Genomic DNA, 25,229 nt, shown 5'->3' with positions numbered 1-25,229 from the left:
TGGGCCCACCAGACCTGGTTCTCATACCTACAAATGATGTTCCTGTGTCCTCCCATGGAACTACCCTGCATGGACAACCTGTTGACCCAGGATCAGGGAACAGCGCTACACACATGCCCTCAGAGGCTGAACTTAGCAGCCTGGCTCCTGAGGTCATAGAATATGGTCACCTTAACCTAGACCAATGGTGCATGGAAATACTCACGGAGGCATGCAAGCCTAACACACAGCACTGCTATTTTAACAAATGGAAATGCTGTGTGTTATGTTGCAGGACACAGTCTTTCAATCCAACCAACTGTTCACTGACCAATATAGTCAACTACCGGCTCTACCTACTTGACTCAGGATTAGTCTTTAACTCACTCAAAGTACAACTAGCAGCTCTCTCTGCTTACACCACGTCTCAGAATAAAATATTGTGGTGGCAGGTGCCCGTAGTTAAAGGTTTTGTGGAGGGTGTCAAAAAGCTCTACCCTCCCATCTCTAATCCTACTCTCGGCTGTGACCTCAATGTCGTACTCACAACGCTCATGGGGGCCCCCTTCTAGCCTATGCACAAAGTCAGCCTTAATCACCTTACATACAAAACGGCCTTCCTAACAGCCGTTACTTCTATCAGAAGGGTTAGTGAACCGCAAGCTCTGTCAGTACAAGACCCCTTCGTAGTTGTACACAAGGACAAGGCGGTGCTACACACACATCCTCGTTTCTCACCCAAATTAATATCAAAATTCCATGTCAATGAAAATATATATGCCTTTAGATGCCATTTGCAAGGCTGCCACATGGAGCTCAGTACACACCTTCACCCAACATTACTGTCTGGACACACAACCTAGGGGTGATACACTGGTGGGACAAGCAGTGCTGAAACATCTCTCTGTAGCGCTACCTTCTATTAACCCACCCCCTTCTACCTTCTACTAGCACTGCCCGCTAATCTATGCAAAGCATGTGATTCTAAGCAGAACCACAAGCCTCAGAAGGGATACATTACGTGAGCTATGTATCCTATATATATTATCAATGTATAGTCCCTGCATTTCCTTTTTCTCTTGGCCAGTAGAGAGGCTTGTGAAGATCCAACTATGCTTTCCTTATGATGCTGTATACAAATCCTGAGTTATTACTCTAAGCATTGTCACCACACTACTTGTCCCTACATGTGGCCATGTTTGGTGTACATGTGATAACTAGCCACCTGTATCATTATTTTGTTAGGGCTGCTATTCTTAGCTCATCCGGGTCAAAGTCGGGCGATTCAGTAATGGCCCAAATGAGTTTGCCCACAACTTGGGAAATTTAGTGCATTGCCACAAAAGCAGAAACATATTTCACAAAGATTCAGACAATTGAACACAGAAGGTGGTCGTAGATATTACCTCATCAGATAGATTGAAGAGAATCTAGTGGTATAGTGGTCGGCCTTGAACAATATGTAATGTCAGATAGACGCAGTCACTTTAACAGGGTTCGAAATTGAGGGGAACTGGGAGCTATTTAGCTTATAGCCTAGAAGAGCATAGAGGTTATCTTAAAACCAACAATTACTAGGAGCTACATATGGCTCCCCAGTCCAACTGATGCCAAACAAACAGCTCTGTGAATTTAACTCTCTGCATTTGGGACAATCTATAAATAGAGATTAGGACACAGCTATATGACATTTAAAACATGCGGTCATAAATAATGGACACAATTACATGTTTGCATTTTATGTGGAAGTTAGATTTGAATAATGTTATGTACGAGCTCCTCGTTCCCCAGTGGTAGCTCCTGGTGACCAGTTACTACTGGATACCCAGGAGCTGCTTGTAGCTTCTGCGTATTGAATCCTAATTTCGCATTCTGCTTTAATGTAAAGACGCGGACCAGTGGAGCCCCATTGGTGACTGTAGATTTTTTAATATGAGTTCTGGGTTGCTGTTCATCAGTTATTCAGTGTAATCCTCTCATTAGTTTACCTCTGTAAAGAGTGCTGCATGAACATTATATCCCATAGAAACAGTACTTTGGTTAAGCAAGTAGTTGTTTACGGTGGCATCTAATGTCAGCTCTGCAGGCGTTAAACTAATGGTTTCCCATGGAATCCGTCTCTTTTTTAGCACTTGATAAAAGCAGACGTGAAATGGTGTCTGCAACAGCTTGATTCGCAAGATATTTCCCTTCTTTACAAAACGGAGAGTAGATGTGTAGACTCGAGGTGGTTTCACCTGGCTTTTTGCTTCACTTTTTAAACTCCTTTTTGGAAATGTTTTTAAATTGCATGCAGGCGACACCACATATTTAGAGAGATGGAATCCAAGATGAAATGTATTTATTGGATATTTATTAGCTATTTGTAAGGCCCCTAGTCAACAAATGGTGTTTCAAGGCGCCACAAGGCAAAAGGGGGAGGGCGATAAGGGAGAAGATACAGTCCTACTAGGCCTTGTGACATTTGGATCATGCAAGTGCAGAACAAGAAGTGCAAGGGGGGGGCAGGTCTGCGTGAAATGCAAAGTGCTATTGTAGGAAGGGAAGTGGAGGAGAGAGTGCAAGTGAAGGGTGGAGAAGGTAACGGGCAAGTGCTAAGGGGAGGCCAGGAGGGCAAGTGTCAGGGATTGCATGGGTGGGGGTCCAAATGCGAAGTGCGAGGAGACCGGGGTGGACTGGGACTGGGGAGGGGGCGGTGGTGCACTGTAGAACTCCGAGGGAACCAGGCAGCCAGTCATGGAGGCAGACGGAGCGGGAGCGAGAGAGGGAAGGGAGAAAAGATAAAGAGGGTCTTTAGGAGCTTCCGGAACTTAAGGAGATCCGGCTGAAGCCTGAGAGGGGCAGGGAGACCATTCGAGAGGGAGGCTCCAGCGGAAGAGAACGATCCACCCACACTTTCTGCTTCGAGAAGTATCTAATCTGCAGAGAGCTGGATCTAGAAGATCAACGAGGTCTAGCAGGGAGGTATTAAAGGAGAGAGAGTTGGATGATGATGCAGAGGGTTTTGTACTTCATCCTAGCAGCAACCAGGAGTCAGTGGAGAGATTGTAGGGCTGGAGAGATGTGGTCCCTGGGCTTAAAGCCAAGAATAAGTCTTGCATTCATATTCTGTATTAGTTGAAGGGGGCTAAAGGAGAATACAGGAAGATTGAGGAAAAGGCTGTTGCAGCAGTCCAGCCTAGAGAAGACCATAGCACTGGAGAAATTGAGTTTCGGGGGAAATGTGAGGATAGGTAGAATGCCTCTGAGGAGGTGAAGCTGATAGTGGGCCTTCTTGGCAACGTCTGCGGGTATGCAGTAATAAAATTGCGGCAAAAATATTGCCTTTAGAAAATATCGCAGCAAAAATGCTGTGGTTTGACCCGGTAAAGGTGTACCCCATTATACCATTTAAAGGGAGCAAGGGTTGCGGGGGTGTCCCCAGCTCCCCTTACATGGTATAATGGGTCTGAGGGTTGCGGGGGTGTCCCCTGCATCCTTTACATGGATTGCGGCGGCAAAACCACTGCCTTTTTGCTGCAATTTGTTTTGTGTAAACGGACATTTTTGCTGCGATTTTAACACATGGAACCTGTCTGCGATGTGAGAAGAGAAGAAGAGAGAGGAGACAAAGATGACACCAAGGTTTTTTGCCCATAGAGGGTGGCTAGAGGGTAGGAGGTACAGTGAGAGCTGGGGTCCCAATGAGAAGGATCTCACTCTTACAGGCATTAAGGAGGAGATCATTTGCGGCACACCAAGCCTGAATAGCAGTCAGACAGTCAGGGATGAGAGAGGAGGAAGAGGAGGCAGTAGAGGGAAGTTTGAAGGAGAGCACGTGCCATCTGCATAACACTGGAAGTGAAGAGAGAAAGAGGAGATCAGGTTGGCCAGAGGGGCAATGTAGATGTTGAAGAGCCAAGGCGAGTGGATAGAGACTTGAGGGACACAGCAGGTGGAGAGTGTGATAGGAGAGCGAAAAGGCCCCAGTTGAACCCGTGAGGGTCAGTCGGAGAGGAATGAAGTCAACCAGTCCAATGCCAGGCCGTGATGCCAAGGCTGTCACAGAGCTGATTTGTCGGGGTGGCATGGTTGCCAGTGTCGAAGGCAGAGGAAAGATCCAGAAGGGCAAGAATAGAAGCAGAGTTGGAATCAAGGTTTGAAAACAAGTTTTCAGGGGTGTTTAGTAGAACAGTTTTCATGCCTCTGGCTGCTCTGAGGCCAGACTGGAGATAGTGGAGACAACAAACATATTCAGTGTGTAGGCGCAGTTGGGAGATGTCCAGCTTCTCAAGGTGTTTGACCAGGGAAAGCAGTAATGGAGATAGGGTGGTCGTTAGCCGGGCAGGAGGGGTCAGCAGAAGGCTTTGTGAGCTGAGGATGCACAAGGAGGTGCTTGAGGGGTAGCAGGAAGGAGCTAATGGCCAAGGAGTGATTACAGAAATCTGCCATGGCTGGCGTAAGGGAGGGAGTGTTGTCCTTGATAGTTTTAGAGGACCTGGGGAGCACCTGTTTGGTGGAGATTTCCATAGAGAGGACTTGTCTAGAGACCTCATCCGGTGATATGGATGAAAAAGAGTAGAGTAGGAGGAAAGGGGAGATGGGGCCAAGGGAGTCCTGAGAGCTGGGGAGTAGGGAGGGGATTAGAGTAGAGGAGAGCGAGGACAGGATATCCTGGGTTTTGGTTAAGAAGTAGGAGACCAGAGAAGTACAGAGGGATAGGGATGGAAGGGGAGAAGTGGAGACTGCAGTAGGATCGGCGAGTTCCTTGCAGATTTTAAGCAGTTTGCCCGTGTTGTTAGTGTCCCCAGTGATGCGGCCTTGGATATGGAACCTCTTCTGTGAGCGTATGGGGTGTCTGTATTGCCATTGGAGCAGGTGGCAGGCCAGTCTGTCAGAGTATGTGCCAGATGCTTGCCACTTCCACTCAGCAACTCAGCACTTGCATTTCAGAGAGGCGAGGTCGGAGTCATACCAGGAATTGCACTTGGGGGCAGGCTTTATGCAGATCTTCAACTAGTTAAATGCTTGTGCTGCAAACCTACATTACACCACACATGGCTACCAGGAAGCAGGGGAATAGTAGGCCACCAGTTAGCATTCAAACCACAGCGCTCACTCGCAACGAACCACCAACAGATGTCAACTAGATATATAAAACCAGTGGGTGGACCCACTAGAGTATTCAAGAGTGCAGATGATCAGGAGTGGCGTGGGAGTTAGGAACTAGATGGTTAAGGGGTAGTATAGCATTTGGCGATTATGTGAGAGGGAAAGAGACAGGAAGGGGGTGAAGGAGAGCAAGAGAAACAAAAAGTACGTGGTGAAGCAAAAGAATCAGTAAGGAAGCAAAGGAGGTTGAAAGGAGCTTTAAGGAGCAGATGAGGAATAACTAACAAAGAAGGAATAGAGGAGTGACGAGGAGAGTAATAGTGAGCAGGATGTGGCAAGTCCATTAAGCAAAAGGAATGCGAAGAAGACTGAGCTAAGACAAGGAAACAAGACAAATGTAGGTAAAGGTGTTAAATAGAGGATATGGGAAGGTGGTGGCGATATGGAGTGCTAAGAAGAAGGTAAATATAGGAAAGTCAGGGGTAAAGTAGATCGGGAGGAGGGCATGACAAATCATTCAGGGGGAAACATGGAGGAAGATAACTAAGGGGAGAGAGGAGGCGAAGATTCAAAAGAAGGAAGACGAGGTGGTGTTCAAGGCATGGGACAGTAAAGTAGACGGGTGCATGGAGAGACTGGCATGGTCTGAGATCAGAAGGGGATAAGACTGACGACCCCAGGGCCTACATTGAACGTTGCTAGGAACTTGAAGATTCTGATACCTGGCCTAGCCTTAGATGACCTAGGGCATTAGGCCGGGAAGTGCAGCGAACAGCAATAGCCTGAGAACTTCTACAAAAGCCAAGCATCCAATTTCAATAATCCCAAAACACTATGTGAATTTTTCCCCACCTGGTAGTACAGTCTCTCAATGAAGAGATAAGGAGTTAAGGACCACAGTTCCATAGAGAAAGCTTAATTTGTTTATGTTCTTAATTTCTCATAATGTGAGAATTCCTTAGCTTTTCTTTTTTGTTTAATAAAGATGTGAGCCTAGCTGTCTGCAGTAACTTTGCTCATGGCATGTATCGGTATTACTTTAGGTTAATGTCATTCATGGTGTATTAAGGGTTTCCCAACCACTCCCTGTTCCAAAGGTTTGCTGGGGACACTTTGCCATCAATTCCCTTGCAGCACTGAGGAGATTTGAATCAGATGGGGTTTATCACTTTGCTCTGCAAATTTGTCAACCCTATATATAGGCCCTGTCAGGGGAAGGAGAGAGCCCAACTCGAGACACCCCAATGGGTGCAGGATTGCTTGTGGTTAGGGACCATCCCAGCCGTCCTTACTGATTCAGAGTGTGGCGTAGCAGCAGCGGGACCCTGAAGCCACCATCGCAGGCCCAGCAAGAGAGCCCTGTTACAGCAAGTGGCGAACAGACACGAGCGTGGTTTCGGCTAGCAGACGGCCAGAGCGTGCAATTTCAAGAATGAAGTCCAGTAGCCCACCAGAGATTGTATCATTAAAAATAGGCCTACAAGAAGTACACAGTAACAGTCCCCTGCAGCCCAGGGTAAGAGTTGTGCCATAACCACGGCGTACCGTGTGGAAAGTGTGGCAAGTCTTGCAAGCCCTTTTTTATCCTTCACCTCAGCCCTCCCCTGTCACAGGTGAAGTCAATGGCAGGTAGAGCTGGTCAATCCACAAGGGCTATTTAGAAAGCAAGCTAGGAACAGTCTAGAGTGAGTTGTAGATTGGTGAGGACATCCAAGAGACCAGAGGAGGAGAGTGTGGTAGGAGTCTGAAGGTTATTAGAGAGAGGGGTCTGTGGAGTGGTTGTGAATGTGGGGTGAGGAGGGAGATTGTTCAGAGTACGAGGTCGTAGTAGTTGTAGCAGGAAGAAATGGTAGTAGTGGAGTAGTGGTAAGAGCGAAAGCTGGTAGCAGTAGGCAGTGGTAGTAGTAGTGGTAACAGAGGGTGGCAGTGAAACTAGCGTTAGTAGGGAAGTAGTAGCAGTAGAGGGGAGTAGCAGTGATAGGAGGTGGCAGTGGAGTAGGAGTAGCGGGGGTAGTAGTGACCAGGAGACTGAGTAGTATGGGTGTAACAGATAACAGGGAGGGCGTACTAGAGTGGAAGCTGTAAGTAGCAGTGAGATAAGGAGGAAGAAGAGACGTAACATCAAAGGGTGGCAATAGGAAGGCAGAGTGTAACATCGAAGGGATAGAGTTGTGGGGAGGAGAACATGGTGGGACCCAGTGTGGGAGAGGGTCAGGGGAGACTGTGCGTGTAGAGCGGGTGGTGCTGTGTGGAGGAAGGCACCATCCCTATAACTCCCCTAGAATACTAAACGTTACAATGCCCCTATGGAGGAGCCTGCCATCAGCTTAGAGAATGCACCTGCAGCCTAAGTTAGAGAAAGACAGTTAGGTGGCACTGAGCACTAGAGCTAACCCTGTTAGGGATGCCTGGGCTAGGGAGGCGGGAAAGCCCACGGAAGTCGAGAGAGATGGAGAGGAAAGGCCCTAACGCCAAACCCCCGGAGGATCCTGTTTGGCCTTAATCTTCCTGAGAATCCCTTGATCAGACTATTTGAAACATCTTCAATAAACACCCTTAGAGGGGTTATTTGTGGCGGACACCCTGTCACACAAAATGGTGTATTTCGATTGGGATGGCACTCCATAATAGAGGAACGAGGACAGAGAACATCTGACTTTCTCTGTAATTAACCTAGATTCTATAGTGGATATAAATGGGCTGAGTGAAGTGTTCTCATTGGATGAGCACGTTGAAGCTCTAAAGCCACGTGAGGTCGGGAAAAGGCCATGAGCACACTTAAAAGTAAGACAAACAACCTTGAATTAAACCAGCTAGTGACTGGCAGTCAGTACTAACAGCAGCAAAGGGAGAGATGTTGCCTCATTCGTTAAGCCCAAAAATGAGGTTTGCAAACTGCATTCTGTACACACTCAAGGCATGACAGCTAGCACCCCTGTATACATGGAATTAACATAATCAACCCTGGAGGTCATCGTAGAAACCACCGCTCTTTCTGGTAGCTCTTTGGGAGTGAAGAAATGTGCCCTTCATGAAAGACTACTGAGCTCAGTTTGGATTCCCATTGAATTGCTGGCATGAGGACAAATCCAGCCAATATGCTAAGCTTGACAGGTGTAAGGTTGGGGTTGAGGACCATATGGTCCGGACCTTATTTATATATTTATTTATTTATATAGCACTCCTAACCCGAAAGGTATCACCTTGCAATGCTACTTCTATTTGAGGTGTTTTGGAAGTGGTGTAGCCTACGGGACTACACCGATCCATCTCCGGTTCCATTACAGGTGTGTGCCAATTTCTACCAGTAATAGAAACATCTCAATCCAGGTCCAGGTCAGGCTGAGGGTGCCTGGCCACAAGGCATTCTGAGGATCGGCTTGGTAGAGTGCCAAGCTTTTCTTTCTCACTCCACCCACAGAGGCAAGAGCGAGTCTGTCCTTGCTGTCTACATGACTCTCCGTGGATTGGCTATGGTAATACCATGTGCATTTAATACAGACATGGCTGCCGACAGTGCATCGGTAGGGCACAGCGGGAACGTGCCTCCCGCGCTGAAGTCGCGCTTAAGTCAAGCCCGTCTGTGCCTGCCCAGGCTAAGGACAGGTCGTGCGGGCTGACAAGTGAGACTATTGAATAGTTAGCGCTCCATGGAACTAGATTTCAAAGTCACTTTGATACCTCTGAGCCTGTAAAGGAGACTGGTAAGACATTGGGTAATGAAGCGCTGCATTTTATGCTGCTGAACTTGAGCTCCCTCACTACACATTGCTCTTATATTTACGACTAGCTGGAAGTTCATTCTCCTGACCTACTCTGTATAACAGAGCCTGGGCTCCCACTCTCATTGCAGCTCTCCCTATGTGGTATAATGTTATTCATCTTGATATGTAGGCTTCCCACCCTGGGGGAGGGTTGCAATCATTTTTAAATCGCAGCTTACACTTGCACACATCCCTTTTAACAATACTTAAAAAGTGGAAGCTCTCCTGGTGCGCTTTAAAATCTCACCCTCCTACACTATGCTCTTTTTAGCTGTGTATCTATCGCCCTGCCAGCCCGTTTTATGGACACCTTTGCCAATCTCATTGCAGGCCTCCAATGAGATTTTTCAAACATATTAGTCCTAGGTGACTTTAATATCAGATTTAACTTTCTCCAGGCCACTCGTTACACTCAGTTTTTTTAGTCCTGGGCTGATCTAGGACTGGCTCAGCTGGTAACTGAGCCCACTCATCTCCATGGAGGCATTTTGGACCTCATTTTTTCTACTGAGGCTATTGTTCACATCCAAGCTATCAACCCAGTTTTCTGGTTTGATCATCACCTTGTTTCTTTTACTTTGCTGACTTGCAGTTATGCTTCTAAACTATATCCTGCAGCCACGTACCGCCGTAACTGGTGGGCTGCTGACCATAATGCACTAATTTCTAGTATTACTAAGGACTGTTTGGCATTACCTAATCCTAATCTCTCGTCACTAGCTCGGTTTTTGGAGCAAGCTGCTGACTCAGTTGCTCTGCTCAAGCTCCTTCGGTCCTGCAAGCGCCCCTCTGCGCCATGGTTCTCAGTGGAACTAAAAGCTGCTTGTCTGAAGGTCAGGCAAGCAGAACGTAAGTGGCAAAATTCCTATGGCTTGTTGGAAACAGATGTCTTTTACAGGTAAGGACATGTAGGACGTCTGAAGAGTTGTTCGTGGTGGTAAAGTCCTTCTCATCCACAGCCCAAAAAGCACCCAGAGTGACATCTCAAACCTTGTGTGACTCGTTGGCTAACTTCTTCATGACCAAAGTCATGGACATTCGAGACCACATACAGTTAAATGTCTGACTGGCTGAACGCGAAAATGCTAGTAAGCAGACCCAGCATTCCTGGTCCTGTTTCCTAGAATTCTCCACTGCTGAAGTCGATATGGAGATCAGCTTGCTGAAATCTGCTGCCCCTTCAGACCCAATCCCAGTGGTAGTCTTACAGGAGATTCTTCCTGCAGTAATCACCTGGGGGTTACAACTGCAGTAAACACCTCCTGTAAACTAGGTACCATCCCGCAAGAGCTTAAGCATGCTACTGTTCACCCCCTCTTGAAAAAGCCCTCTCTTGACCCCCTTATTCTTGCTAACAACTAGAGACCTATTGCTCTGCTTCACTTTTTCATGAAACTTCTGGAGACTCTGGTGACACCAATCACCTGGCCTCGATCCTTTTCAATCAGGCTTCCGTCCGGGGTGAGGTACAGAGAGTGTCCTGTTGTCGGTACTCAACGATCTTAATATGCTGGTTAATCAAGGTGGTGCTTGATCTATCGGCAGCTTTCGATGCGGTCGACCACACCATCCTTCTTGCCCGGTTTGCCGCAGCAGGCATCAAGGGAACCGTCCTGGACTGGTTTTCCTCCTTTCTATCTGACCATCGCCAGACACTCTCTTTACCTCCAATTCTCTCTGGCTCGCACTCCATATCCTGCGGTGTTCCCCAAGGCTCTGCCCTGTCCCCCTTGTTGTTTAATCTCTATGTTCAGCCGCTATTTGCTCTCATCCACTCCCGTGGCTTCAGATGCTATGCCTATGCCAACGACAGCCACATTCTAGTTAGGTTTGACTAAGATCAGACTAAGGGGTCAGCACGGCTGGGCAAGTGTCTGGTGGCCGTAAGGTCACTCCCTGTGGCTCTTCCTCCTGGCCACCTGTTCTTGGGGACTTTCCTACTCCGGCGTCCAGCTTAAGAACTTGGGTGTCTATCTTTCCTCCTCCCTGTCAATGGTCACCCAGGTAAGTGCGGTCTGTGAGATGGGCTTCTACTCCCTGAGGGTGCTCCAGAGAATACTTCCTTTTCACCCGGTTAATCTTCGCCCCCAGGTAGTGGCGTCCCTGATTACTAGCCGCATTGACTACTGCAATGCTCTCTATCTAGGCCAGCCAAAGGGTCTGATCCAGAGACTGCAGCGGCTGCAAAACATGGCCGCATGGGCGGACACAGGCTCTCCCTATGGAGCTCCTATCAGCCCAGTCCTTCGCTCCCTTCATTTGCTGCCAGTGGCCAAAAGGCTTCATGACAAATTCCTCTGCCTGGTAAACCGGGCCTTCTATTGTCAAGGGGCAGAATACTGTTAAGACGGATTTCTGAACTCTGACCTGGTGGGCAGAGGTTCAGAAGGCCAGCCTAGTTTCTTGAAACAGGGTAACCTCTGGACAAGCCAGACCAATCAAGGTAGCTATGCCAGGGGGTCAAGACTAAGGGCCTCATTACGAGTTTGGAGGCAGCCATGCCCTTATTAAGGGCATGGCTGCCTCCAAACTCGGGTCCGGGTTCCTTGAATGAGGAATTACTGGGCCATTCCAACCTTGGAGGACTCAGTAATTCCTCATTCAAAAAACCCATCCCCATTCCCATTCGAGCCCCAATATGGCTCAATGGGAATGGGGAGGGAGCTAATAACGGGCCGGTTAGTAACGGGCCCATTATTAGCTCCCTGGTCCCCTTGCGGGTCCCGCAAAGGACGCATGGTCTGACCAGACGTTCAGAGCGGATCCCGCAAGTGAACCTTGTAAAAGGGCGGAATGGGTTTACCGGCACCATTACTGGCGCCGTTAAACCCATTCCGCCCCCCTCGTAATGAGGCCCTAAGTCTCAGGAGGGGTGAGGGTGACTGAAAGACCTCAATGAGCACATAGAGCAAGGACACTTAAAAAATTACTCCCAGACAGGTGTATATATCAAACATATAAACACATTTATTACAAGGCCTATGTAACTCAACACACAGTAAATGAATCACAGCAATCCTACTAAACCAATGCAACACAATCAATACAAGATATATACAAGACCATTGGGGTCTAAAGGGTTAAAGGCACGAAATATGTTCACAACATAGGCAGTGCAGACAGTCTTTAGTCCCCTTCAACATCCAACACACACCTAACTAAGAGGCAGTCCAAACCCTAAGAAGAGAGGAGCATTATGCTCAATAGTACATGCAGTGCAGGCGCACGAGGTTGTTCCAAAGGGCAAAACGGGGTTTCTTCAGGGGTCTCTAGCAGCTCAGGAAAGGTGGGTGAGGTGATGAAGAATAGATTCCCACTATTCCAGGTGGGCCTCCACTTGAAGGCAGAGGTGATTCCAAGGTTTGGGAATAGACCGCTAGTTCGCACTAGCAGTGGAAAGGAGAGGGACCCCCAGGGGCCACTCGTGCGTAAAAACAGATGGAGGCGCTAGGGGCCACCAGTTAAGGTTAGGGTTACTCACCGGCCCCAGGCGCAGTCCAGACCAAACTTCGCCAGTTGAGTCCACTGTGGCGCAGGTTCATATGCGACAAAAAGGACGTCTCTGCGGCTTTCAGTTCTGGCGATACAGCGATGATTCCCAAATGGGACAGTGGCGATTTCTCCGCTCCTGATAGATGGACCAGGCCAGTTTCACTGCAGCAGGCTTCATGGGCAAGAGGGTCACAAATGCACAAATGAAGGCATACTTGCAGGTTTTGTCGAAGGTGCCGAGAATAGTTGGTCCCACTATTCTAATGGGTCGAAGCGTCTTCGCAGACCTTCTAGAATGACCAGATGCAGAATGGTCCCACGGGACGACAGCCAGCTCAGGGTGCCAAACCTTCCAGCGGTTCACCAGCGGTTCCTCGACTCGGCTTCTTAGTTTCAGGGTACTTGGATCCTATCCTTCGTTCAGTGAGAACTCCAGAGATCGACATGGTATGGGTGTTTTTGGCCTCCTCTTATCCAAAGTTCCCTTCGCGCCAAAACGGAGAGGACGCAGTGGGAGATCTGCTCACAAACACACACTCCATATGTGGACCAATCACGGACCATGGTGGTCCTAGGCATTCACAGCACTCCATACTCTCTGGCACTCAGGATGTGTATTGGGGACAGACAACCCCGTCCACATCCTGGAGGCACACACACAAGGCATGCAGAAGTCTGCGAAAGCTTGGCGTTTCACGGGAAACTGCATGAGCAAATAAGGACTGACCCGGGTCGGTTCAACCTGGGGAAACGAAAGAGGCAAGATGGCCAAAGGACAGGACAAAGAACTTATTTTGGAGCCAGGCCACCTCTTTGTGCCAAACGCGGTTAACACGGTTTAAATGGCAGGAAAGGGTTAAAATTATATGAAAAGATAAGCTGCCACCAACCCTGTCCATGACACATCTGCACATCTCCCAAAAAGTCCTACAGGAGTATCTAGGGTCTTTGGAAATTACTATGAGACCCAAGTGCACTGTACTGTAAGTTACCTTGCACTCTTGTTACATGTTGCACAAAAGTTGCAACATGAGGAAAGGACTAAGGGAAACAAAGTCTCCCTGTACTGACTGTCTTAAGGGCAAGTCAGTTTCCCCATAAAAAGTGAGCGAAAGCCCAGAGGAGTGCAACAGAAGTCTGTGCGCCCCTGGCAAAGTCAGACTAAGGGCCTCATTACATGGATGGCGGTGAAACATGGTGCTATTAGCGCCATGGTTCATGCCGGTAAAATACTGGCACCGCCTTGGTGGAAAGGGGAATTACCGCCCTATTCCAAGGTTGGCGGGGCGGTAATTCCCCCTTCCACCATTGCCCTTCCCCATTCCCATTTTTGCCCCATAGGGCTCTATGGGAATGGGGAAGGCGCTAATTACGGTACCGCAAATTGCGGTACCGTAATTAGCTCCCTGGTCCCTTTGCGGGTTGGTTTTTAACGCCTGCAAAAAGCAGGCGTTAAATTCCCCAACCCGCAAAGGGACCTCGTAGTAAGGCGGTAAGAATTTACCGGTACCGGTAAAATACCGGTACCGGTAAACCCTTACCGCCATCCATGTAATGAGGCCCTAAGTGTTTAAACAGCAGCAAAAAGTTTGGGGGTGTACAACTGGAGGGAAAATTACATATAAAATGAATTCTTTCCTAACAAATACCTGCAAGCGAAGTTTCGCCTTTTACATTTCAGGCCATCTGCTGCCTCTTTGGAACAATCTACCTACTGCTCTGTGGAGCACAGAGAATCATCTGCAATATCTCTGCATCATAAAGACTCTCCCCTTCTAGAATATGTTGGTCCGACCTTAGTATCCTAGCGCCATGATACCTTATGGTGAAAATAAGAACTCTTAACATAAAATCACATTTGAAATCTGTTGCATGCATGTTGGATACCTTCTCTTTCAGCTGCTTTTTGGTGATGGAGCCCAGACATTATAAGTTCATACCTTTGAAACCAGGAGTTACTCACCCCAGAGTGCGCACTCTGCAGCCAGGGTGCTTGAGCGCTTCAGAGAGAAGTATCAATCCCTGGCAACCCAGTTCGTTCTCACCAAGGTCCAAGACAGTCAGGGAAGAGTTTGCAGACAGAGCCATGGCCAGACTTCCGCAACAGGCAGCTGTGAAGGAGCACCTGGACAATCTAAGGAGACAAAGACATCAGATCTCTGCAAACTCGCTTTCTTATCATCACTCCGAGAAGGGGCCTGGTGGCAACATGCAGAGTGCCACCCAGAGCAGACATGAAGTCTCTGGTTCAGAGATGGCTCCTAACGTAATGTTTAACATATGAGGCCCTCATTACATGGGAAAGGACCATCACAGGCCACCTGTATGAAAATTGATACGCATAAATTGCTAAATCCAAATGATATGCATCCAATGAAATGTCCCACCTCAGCACGGGCAACTTGTTTTATAGGCACTCAGAGTTATGTACTTTTCCAGTAGGTTTTCATTTATGTATTTCGGGTCTTTCACATAGTGCAAAATAGAGCCCCCAAGCAACACTCTTATATTTACACATTGGGTTAGTGACTGCACATTTTATATATTTATATACATTTATATTTATATACAGGGAGGAACAATGCTCTGTTGATCACAAAAGAATGTACAACAGATAAGAAATCAGATTTGACTGGAAGCAGTGAGCTTCTTACAGTAGCAATCAACACAGCACCACTTGGTCAGTTTCTAGTCTATATTTCTATTCATGTATCTATGTCTCTTTATATGCATGTCTATATTTGCAGCTATGTATATATTCCTCTATTTGTGTGTCTGAATGTCTGTCTCTTTCAATTCATCCTATCAATATAATCTGTCTATTTTCAGTCTAGCTGTAGGCCTCTCTGCATTCCTGGGTGTTTCAATCTATCGGTCTGCCATCATTTGTGCCTGCCTTTCTTTCTATATTGGTATCTATGTTTATCTATTGGTCTGTCTACCAATGTATGTGACCGTCTATCTGTCCCTATCACCGTTTGCTTTTCTATTGGGGTATCTTTGTGTATTATGATGCAGCAGACACTCAGAATCAAGGAGGAAGTCCATACCAATCCCTGTTATCAAGGACGCGTAAACAAATGGTGCCAAACTCAAATGGAAACGTGGGGTTTCCTCAACAGGATGGGCTACTCCCAATCTCTCTCTCCCTTTCTCTCTATATCGCTCTCATTCTCACTCCCTCTTTTTGCACACTGTTGGGAAGGAAATTAATCTATCCCCCAGTATGCAGGGCCTGGTTGCCAATGAAAGGAAGTCCACCGTATGAGGCTGCAGTGAAAAGGGAGAATGAGAGTATGCGTATGGGGAGTTTGTTACTGTAGAAGTAACGAAAGGGGGGAATGTTGGGAAGGAAATTAACCTATCCCACCCCCACTAGATGCTTTAGGGTGAGGCAAATCCCATGTAGAAACCTGTGATGTGCCAGGGACGAGGGTTTGGTGTGCTAAGCAACACTGCACGGACATATTATGCACATTGTAGATGTTTAGACGTAGTGCTGGCATATAAACAAGTGCCATTTTGTATATATGGCAGAAACATATGGCCTGCATGGCAGCACGGTAGAGACAGGCCGCAAACCTGTTGAAGAAACCTGAGTAGTTTCAAAGTTCCACAGAAACCCTCCTTTGTTCTAAAACTGTTGCCAATAGGTTTATCCCGAGAAAGGCCATGAGACGGTGCTAGGTGCCTCGTTGCATGTGTTATCACAACCAGGCCAGAGCAAACCTCCGACCCCCACCCAGCTTACTACACGTTGTAGCCCCTACAACTGTCCGAGTCCCAAGACCCCTGAATTCCAAGATACCTGCAGACCCCAGGCCACCGACCATAAACCAGACAACCATAAAAGATCTAAAAGAATGGTCCTTGTAAAGCTGTACTTTACAATGGCATGATTTGTAATGCGAGGTGCGGGCGGGATGAATTATAGTTCAAAAGCGAGGGTGGAAGCTTTGGACACCGGATGACGCAGCTGGGATGAGTGAAATGTGCGCGGGTCACAGTGACCTCGAGCCTCCCCCTGTACCAGTCCATGATCATACCAGGTGCCCTGTGTAGTTATAGAGTAGCATTGTTAGAATGACACATTTAATTGTATTTTTCACCTTGGTTCCCTGGAGACGATGAGCCCAGCTGACCCCATGTGATGGAAGACAGATGGACAGGGCTGTGTCCAATGGAATGGCATCCCCTATGGAGTAGGCTGACCATGCATAGGGTCGCACCAACCAGCTGCGCATGTTTTTACTGTATACCGATGACTATGTACCCCTTTTTAAGCTCTTGCTTGCACCCTTTTTGCTCAGAACATTCCTGAGCAGCAGAGTTCTTTGCTGGCACACCTATTTTTTGTATATTGTATAATTGAAACTTCTTATCCTTGCAAGACCTTTTTCCCTAGTGGGTTGTGTTTTTTTATGGTGTAAGTGTTTAGGGCATCCCTTCAACACTCTGGGCCTCATCACAAGTTGGGCTGTATTCCCGGCTGTAATACCGCCGACTGTAATAGCCCTAGCACCGACCGGTCCGGTGGTGTTACCACCGGATTACGGGTTTGGCCTTAACGGTAAATCCCCATTCCTGATTGGGTCCATTGGATCCAATGGGAAATGTTCGGTGCTAATACTGCGGGCTAATACAGCCAGCTGTAATACCGCCGAAAACAGGGATTTTCACCTCCAGAAAAAAGCTGGAGGTAAAACAGCCGATTTAGCACCCAACTCGTGATAGGGCTAGCCCTTAAATGCAGCGGTAATACCGTTACCACCGCATTTAAGGGCTACAGCCCAACTCATGATGAGGCCCTCTGTCTTTCTCAATCTCATGTGAGTGGTTAAGTCTTCAGGCCTTTGTAGCAACAGTTCTAGTCTGTAATTAACGTTTAAGAGAACCATTGTAATACCTAAATAAACAACACACATTGGCAAAGCCAAAAGTTTTAGCTTTTGTGCATGCATGGGATAGATATTTTACAGGCATTGCTATGAACCTCTTAATCCTATGTTCTGAGTCCCTATGTCTAACTAAATGTCCCTATATTTGCTAATTGGCCCTCTCTACAGGTAAGGGGAACGCCCTCAGTGCTTACTAATATTACACCTGTCAAGGGTACACAAAAGGAGGTGAAGTCTATCCCTATACTTGCTCACTACTTTCCTGTCTGGTAAATTGTTGCACACATCATCAAGGTCGATATTTTTACTTTATTGTCATCTACTGGGATCTGTGTGGTTTACAGTACTCAAAGCCTTGATTTTACTAATCAAGGAATTTCTAAAACCAAAAAACAGCTATCAATCTTGTTGGAGCTGCTCATCTTAAAAAAATGCTACTATGTCTGTGTCGTGTCTACCACTTCCGTTTGTATCGAACACGGGATATAGGTCATCACTCCTAGATCTGTTGTCTACCAGTTTCAGCGGTATCTCATTACTTCCCGCTTTCTTCAGGACATATACTGATTTTAGCGTTAGTGGTCTCAATTATTAATAACAGAACAGCAGAGCAGAAAAACAACAACAAGAATGGTGATGACGGGGTCCCTGGGCTCAGGGGCTAGCAGAGCCACTTCGGGCCTCTCTCCAGTGGCTCCACCTTGGTACTCTCTCACTAAAGGCGGGGGAGCCGGGCGAACTAGGGGCTGGACGCACTGGACTCGAGGACAATTGAACATTTCCCGCTCAGGTGAAGAAAGCACAGAACTTCACTGGGAAGAGCCCAGCAGAACAGTGCAGGGGGAGCCATATGGCTAAGGGAAACAAGAGGCAATGCTGTTTGCCTTTCTCCAAGAAGGACTAACCAATGGGTGTGAGAAGATGTCGGCCCCCCTGCGAAGCCCCGGACAGACAGGTGAGGCTCCTGTGAGGAACTCCAACTTCAGAGCTCGTTCTGGTGCTGGCAGAGATGCGGTCGGGGTTAACGCGATATAGGGCGGGATGGCATATAAGTTCGACCAAATGCAAGAGCGCATTGAGAAGGAGAGTGGACGAATATCCGAGGTGGAGCACCGATTAGGGTCCATGGAGGATACTAGTGGAGAAGTGGCACAAGCAATCCGCCCACTCCACAGGGAAGTCTCAGCCATCAGGGATAAGAATGAAAATTTGGAGGCAAGATCCCAGAGGAACAATATCCGGGTGGTGGGTATGCTGTAGTCTGTCCCGCAGCGAAATATGGAGGTGTTCATGGAATAGTGTATAAAGGAAGTTCTGCAAGAGCCCTCTTTGTCAACACAATTCCTGGTTGAGCGGGCCCATCACGTGTTGCAGGCCCCCCCAAGCCGGGCCAGAGCACCCGCCCAATTATAGCTCATCTGTTGAACTATAGAGACCGGAAATACCATTCTCTGCTGAGCTCGAGAGTTGGGGGACCTCACCTATCAGAACGCCAGGATCTCTTTCTATCCGGACTTCACTCAGTCTGTTCAGAAGGCTTGCCTCTCGATCCTGGCAGCAATGCAGGCCCTCCTCGACCGGGTCTGCAGTACACCATGCAGTACCCGTCCAAACTGCGTGTACAGCAGGGAGGCCAAGCACATTTCTTCACAGATCCTGGGGCGGTGCACAACTTCCTTGAAACGCTGCCGAAGTGATGGGTGTTGACTAGAGACTGGGCGGAGCACCCGCATGAGAGCTTCTTGGTGGGGACGGCCCTCTGGCTTGTCATAGCTGTTAAAGGTCCTAGGCGCCCCGATGTTCAGCACACAAAGTTTTTCCTGGTGGGATATATGTATAAAAGTTTGGAGATGTTTGGTCCAGGGGGGCAAAGTTATAGGGAGGGTCCCAAAACGTCTTTTTTTTCCCATAGACTGAATGGGGGAAAACTTTGCGCACGGCTACAGGCCAAACCGCTGGACCGATTTGCACCAAATTTGCGACAGTAGCATGGGCTCGGTTGCGAAAGCGTGCTTTTGTAAATTTTGTGACAATCCATCCAGTAGTTTCCTTAAAAACGATCAAAAAGTATGTCTATAAAAATTAGTGATATCTATGTCCGCTCCGCGGTCACACTTCCCTGTTCGCTCCGTGGAGAAGATTGCAATTGGCTATTCCTGGCGTGCTGCCCACGACCATGTTGCGCTTTCACCGATTGGTTGTGGCACAGCGTGAAGTGCGTCTTAATGTTTCGATACGTCCGCCATGTTTACTTTGTTTTCTGTTGAGCGCGGACATCGCCGCTAACATACCTAAACGAAGAAGACACCAATGCACTGGTTACATTTATGGAACACTATTTTGAAAGGTGAGCGTTAATGAGACGTGGTAGTAGAAAGTCAAACATTGAAGTATTCTTGTTAGCGCCGTCATACGGTACAGTGAAACTTGCCACTCATTGTACGAAATGAACTTACTGCGTCCATTTTACAATACATAAACATTACTGCAGTCAGGCTGGCGTCCTACTGTTTGAGATCTAAGGCAGCCACCTGCACTATTTCGTACACACAGCACTTCCGCACATGTACGGGAGTAGCGGTTCTCATGAATAGCCGCTGATATGTTGCTGCAAAATGAGAATGTATTTGCATTCGAAGTGAAGGCCACTTAATTTTCTGTTTTCAATATGAGCTCAGTACGGCTGCATATTTGTCGACACCCATAAGGGTCAGTTGTTTTTTAACCTTGAGGTACAGGGAAAGAGCAGAAAGAATGCAGTGAGTAACAGTTAGAAAAACATATAGGCCCTCATTACGACCCTGGCGGAGTGGGTTTACGCCAGCGTTATTCGCGGCGGACCCGTCCGCCCTACTACGAGTTCCCGTAGCGCCATGGAGCCGTTTTCCGCCTGGTTTTTCCGGGCGGAGAAATCCATGGCGCTACGGGACCTTGTTGTTAATTACGCCACCGTAGTTTACGGTGGCGTAATTAACGCCTTCCCCACTCCCATTATACCCTATGGGGCAAAAATGGGAATGGGGAAGGGTAAAATGGGGAATGGGGATTTACCGCCCCGCCAAGGTCGGCATGGGGCGGAAAATCCGCCAACCTCCATGGCGCTATCGGCAGCTTTCCGCCGTGCTCCGCGGTGCATTTAGCACCGCGATTTCCGCCAGGGTCGTAATGAGGGCCATAGTTTGATAAGGTTATGCTTCAAAAACATTTGCACCGACCATGAAATATTAGTTCCCGAAGAGGCACTCTTCCACATACACTACTGTCTGACTGCAGCGAACGCAATGGAGGCGGTCCACATCATGTAGGTGTATTTTTCCCAACTATATACTGAATTGACATTACATTTTTACTTTGGGAAAAAAATATATATTTTTCCTAATGAATTACAAGGTTTATGTGCTGTTGCATTTTTTTTCCCCATTATGGACATTGCACATTGTCGCCGTTTGTAGGGTGCCACTACATTTCCCCAAATTAAATTAATATTTAGTTAAAAAAAGTATGTTACAACTTTGTTTTGTGCAGAGGTTGCGTATTGATACACTTTTTATTTCCCCTTTATCCGCTCAGCTACTTCCAAGCAAAAGTGTTATTTTTGACAACAGCAGTCTCTACCTTCTCTTCCTGCTGCAGTCTTTTTACAGTGCTAGTGGTTAAAACCCCCAGCATTCAGGCGGAGCGGCACGCGGAGTTGGCTCGCTGAAGTGCGAGCAGTCAACAGCAGTCTCTACCTTCTCTTCCTGCTGCAGTCTTTCTACAGTGCTAGTGGTTAAAACCCCCAGCATTCACGCGGAGCGGCATGTGGAGTTGGCTCGCTGAGGTGCGAGCAGTCAACAGCAGTCCACAGAGGCTCGGAGGAAAGGAGCCATGGACCCGCAAGAAGATCCCGGAGCGCCGTTACTCCCCATAACGACAGACTATATTACTGAAAACGCGGCTCACCAGCCCCAGCTGAAAAGCCCCTCTGGCAGGGTGCTGAGGAGCAAGTATTCTCGATTGGTGAACCGGAAAGGACTTGGACCCAGCCATAATACCAGTTCCGTAGTGCAAAGAAAGGCGGCGACCGCAGCTTCATCAGCCTCGTCAATCTCCAACTCTGCGGTCGCCTGCCTCTCTGTGGGAGAAGGCGTTGGCGATGAAAGCGCCGCCATTCAGCGTGGCGCGTTGCCTCTAAACTTGGAGGTAAACGCTGAGGAAGCCTTTGTCTCTTCGCCCACTACACCCTCCCTCCCTGATGCAACGCCACCCTGTCCCCATTTGTTCCACATGTACCTGTGGGGGTGTTGGGCACGACTGGAGGGGCGGTTCTGTAGCCGTCAGTAACGTACCTCGCTAATGTCGACTGCATGCGACCGGCAAGCCGCCGGGGCGAGTGGGGCTGTCCCCTGCGGATTCGAAGGACGCCGTGGGGCTGACCCCAGCCTGCCGGCTGTAGATCGACCAATCAGCGACGAGTCTCACAAGCTCTCCATCTGTGCGTGATGACGACGGTGTTCTGTTAATTAATGTTGTTCAAAACAGATCGATGCCAACAGTGGGGCAAGACGCTTTGGAGTACCCAACCCCTTGATCTACCACCCAAGTGAAAATCCACACCAGACCAACCCCTAAAATGCAGGACACTTGCGACGGAGGAACAGAAGTGTCACCTCTTGCCTTCTCGCAACCCCCATCATCCAATAAAACTACAGATCACCTGCTAAATGCCCCCGGGTCAGATGGAGGAGGCGCATAGAGATATGGCCCAAGATGGTGAAACATTACCCACTACACCTAATGACTCTGCCAGTGAACTCTATGCACAAAAAAGAGAAACAGCAATGGCAATATTCAAAAAAAGAGCCCTGACGAAGAAGGCATTTAAGGACCAGGGTGAGTCAATATACCAAGGCTGCCAGCAAAAAAAATCAGCTTGAGCAACAGCAAACAAAGGAGAATCAGGAAAGTCAACTTCTCAAATCCCTTGATGTCTCACTCTTTGAAGGACTTTTTTTCTAAACAAATGAAGAGGAAATTGGAAGCAGAGGCAGAGCTTTCTGATGCAGAAATTTTAGATGCAGTCCTAGAAGCAAGTTCAGCTCCCAAACAAAGTAAAACTACAGAAGACATCTGTCATAACGCTCCTGCAGGGGCCTCGACTACACAGGTTAATCCTCTACGCGAAGACGTTCCGGGAGACCGTCAACTGCGAAGCATCGACTTCAACTTACTTCCATCGCGATTGGCTCCTGTTTCACTTAACTTGCTCGACGAAGATGTCCCACTACACCGATACGAGAAGTGTGGACTGGGAAAAGACTTATTAATACCGTCAGTTAACAGCATTTCAACTAATGGAACTGAACAAAGGAGCAAAACCCATACACTACTGTCCCAACCCATGTCGATACATACTGGGCAAAAACGAATTTGTCGAGCTTCCAATAATGAGATCACCATCTCACAACGACCTGCCGAAAGATACCTTGACACCGGCTAGAAATAGAAGGTCTAGTGACATGTTCGTGAATCCACCAAAACACACTCCAGTTAAGACACCGGACCTTGTAACAATTATGTCAGCTATCACGGTGGGACTTGCTGTAAGGTTGTATGAGTCAATTAACGATACAATGAAGGACTCGCTCACCCTAACAGCAATGACTAATACAAAAGTAACGTTCTTGGAGGGCTTCATTACAACTTTAGGCCAACAAAACATCGAGAAAGACAATGGGAACTAAAAATTGCTCGACTAGAAGCCCTAATCGGAACCAGAAATTCCCCTAATACTGCTCGAGATTATCAGTCAAGCTCCCAAACAGAATTTGCCCCTCCATTGGATACAAGCCTGTCAAAAATTGAAACTGAAAATGAAGCTCCTATTGGACAGACTCTGCGGCCGGACCTCAAACTCCAAAACAGCGAAACAAATAAAGAGTCAGCAAAAGTCGCCACAATTTTTAAAATTGCAAATTCAGCTGTAACAGCACAAACTAAAGTAGCGACACCTTCAGTAGTGTCTCATGGATTTGTTTCTAGCAACATATCGCAGTCAGAGCAAACGATAATTGAACTAGACAACTCTCGTTCCAGTGAAGCAGAGTCGTTAGTGAACTCTTCACTTCTGGACTTAATGGTCCATTTGGACCAAGAAGGGGTTATTGAACCCCCTGATAACACTCAACAAAGCCTAGTTCTGAAGCCGAACGCTGGTGACAAAATTGTTTCTCATAAAGAAAACAAGAAATCAACCTTGGGCACGACCGTATCAGTAACACATCGACTTGAAGCTGTTGTCCTGGAAGTGGAGAGTGGAGCATCGATTGAGATAAAATCTAATAGAACACAATCTAACCACAAGGAAACTCCAGAGTATCACAAAAACATTCCCGAGACGCGAAAAAAAAAACAGATCAAAGACTCAGCACGACCTAGGTCCACAGAAGACATAAAAACAAGATCCATCTGAATTTTTAAGATGTAACAACTGATAGCTGGGACAAACTTCATAGTTTTAAACAGGAAGACGGTCTTGATTCTAACTAAAGTCCCAAACCTGAAAACGTTGAACACGTCACATTTCGTACTGATTGAGCCCTATCATAGAGAAAAAAGAGCAAAAGCGTACCTTCACGTTAAAAACGCAGCGATCCACGATCTAAAAGAAGACGTGAACTCAGTCTTGAAACAAATGGGTTTTGCCCTCGCAGAAATTCCATCGTCATTACCCCTTGCATCTAATATGCTTTCCTCAAGTAAAATGGCCGAAAAGGGTCCCGAATACGACCTAAAACTGAAGATCTGAACAAAAACAAAAGAAGGGAGGCCTACAAAGAGGAAGGCGGAGTACGCCGTGGGAGATTTCAATCCAGATACTACCCGGTAAACGAGAGTACAAACTATACAAGACCACATCACCAAGAAAACCTAAGAAAAAACTTAAGATCAGAGAAAAACTATAGATATGACCCCGCTACCAAAAACAAAGTTCAGGACAGGCGCAAACTAAAAAACGAGAGCCGTCAGGTCCATGGAGATGGTTGAAAAATGTGCTAAATCCAAATCCTCAAAATTAACAACGAAAAGGAGCAACTACGACACCTCTCAACCAGCGACCCAAACTCCCGCTGGAGGATCTAACAAAAGCAACAACAATGTGCTCTTGGAAACGAGGGGACATGATCATTTGACCATACCAGACACATTAGATCTAGCCCTATTTGATATAATATGTCTTCAGGAGACCTGGTTGACGGAAAAACCAGTGCTCGACGGATACGAAACCCACATTTCCCCTGCGTTGAAAGGCATTTTTGGCAGACCATCGTCAGGCCCCCTAACCGCAGTCCGGCTCGGCTTAGGTATCTCCATCAAAAAGAAGGTAGCTGAATCTTATGGCATCTTGGCACTTCAAATGGAGTGGCACCAGCCAAAGGAGGCTTCAAGGGGTAGAACTAAAACCAATTTAGCCATCATAAACGTCTACTGGAACCCGCAAAGAACAAATAACATCGACTTCTGTGACTCTGTCGCGGAAATCTTAGACAAATGTACAACTGAAATGGCAACTGACCACATCATCATTTGTGGGGACCTAAACGCTAAGTGTGATCAATCTTCCCTCACTACTCCTATTTCAGCATCCTCGAAACGGGGTGTGCTATGGTCAGACCTCATGGACACCAGAAACTTCCATAATGTGGCAATAGCCCGAGGCCAGCTACCTGTTTTTCCTACATGGGAAAGAGCTGAAACTGCAGCGACGTTGGACCACGTCTTCATCTCACACTCCCTTCTAACTTTCGTAGATTATTTTGAGGTCTAGAGAACGAAAGCCAGTGATCACAACTTACTGACAATGAGCTTCGAAACAACAACCGTGTCCAAAGAAGCATACGCAGCTGACATAGAGTTGTCAATCAAGCCAACACAAATCAAACTAATGGCGGAAAACATTAACAAAATCACAAAGAAATTCCACGAAGACAGTAGCAACATCACGGACCCGCATACCAGGCTGAAT

General features: G+C 47.4%; 1 protein-coding gene across 1 annotated transcript in view; it reads right to left on the bottom strand.

Moving 5' to 3' along the window:
* LOC138452989 (ribonuclease inhibitor-like) overlaps positions 1-25,229 on the bottom strand; it is a 295,852-nt gene that overhangs the window by 21,386 nt on the left and 249,237 nt on the right. The window contains exon 12 of the mRNA XM_069605375.1: positions 14,290-14,460. Within this exon, the coding sequence (XP_069461476.1) occupies positions 14,290-14,460 (171 nt within the window). The remainder of the gene's footprint in view (positions 1-14,289; positions 14,461-25,229) is intronic.

This window comes from Ambystoma mexicanum, chromosome 4p (genome assembly GCF_040938575.1).
Source record: "Ambystoma mexicanum isolate Mex_15411 chromosome 4p, UKY_AmexF1_1, whole genome shotgun sequence".
In the NCBI taxonomy this organism is placed as follows: Eukaryota; Metazoa; Chordata; class Amphibia; order Caudata; family Ambystomatidae; genus Ambystoma; species Ambystoma mexicanum.
Note: the sequence above shows the minus strand (reverse complement) of the source record. Positions and strands in the feature narration are given on the sequence as shown.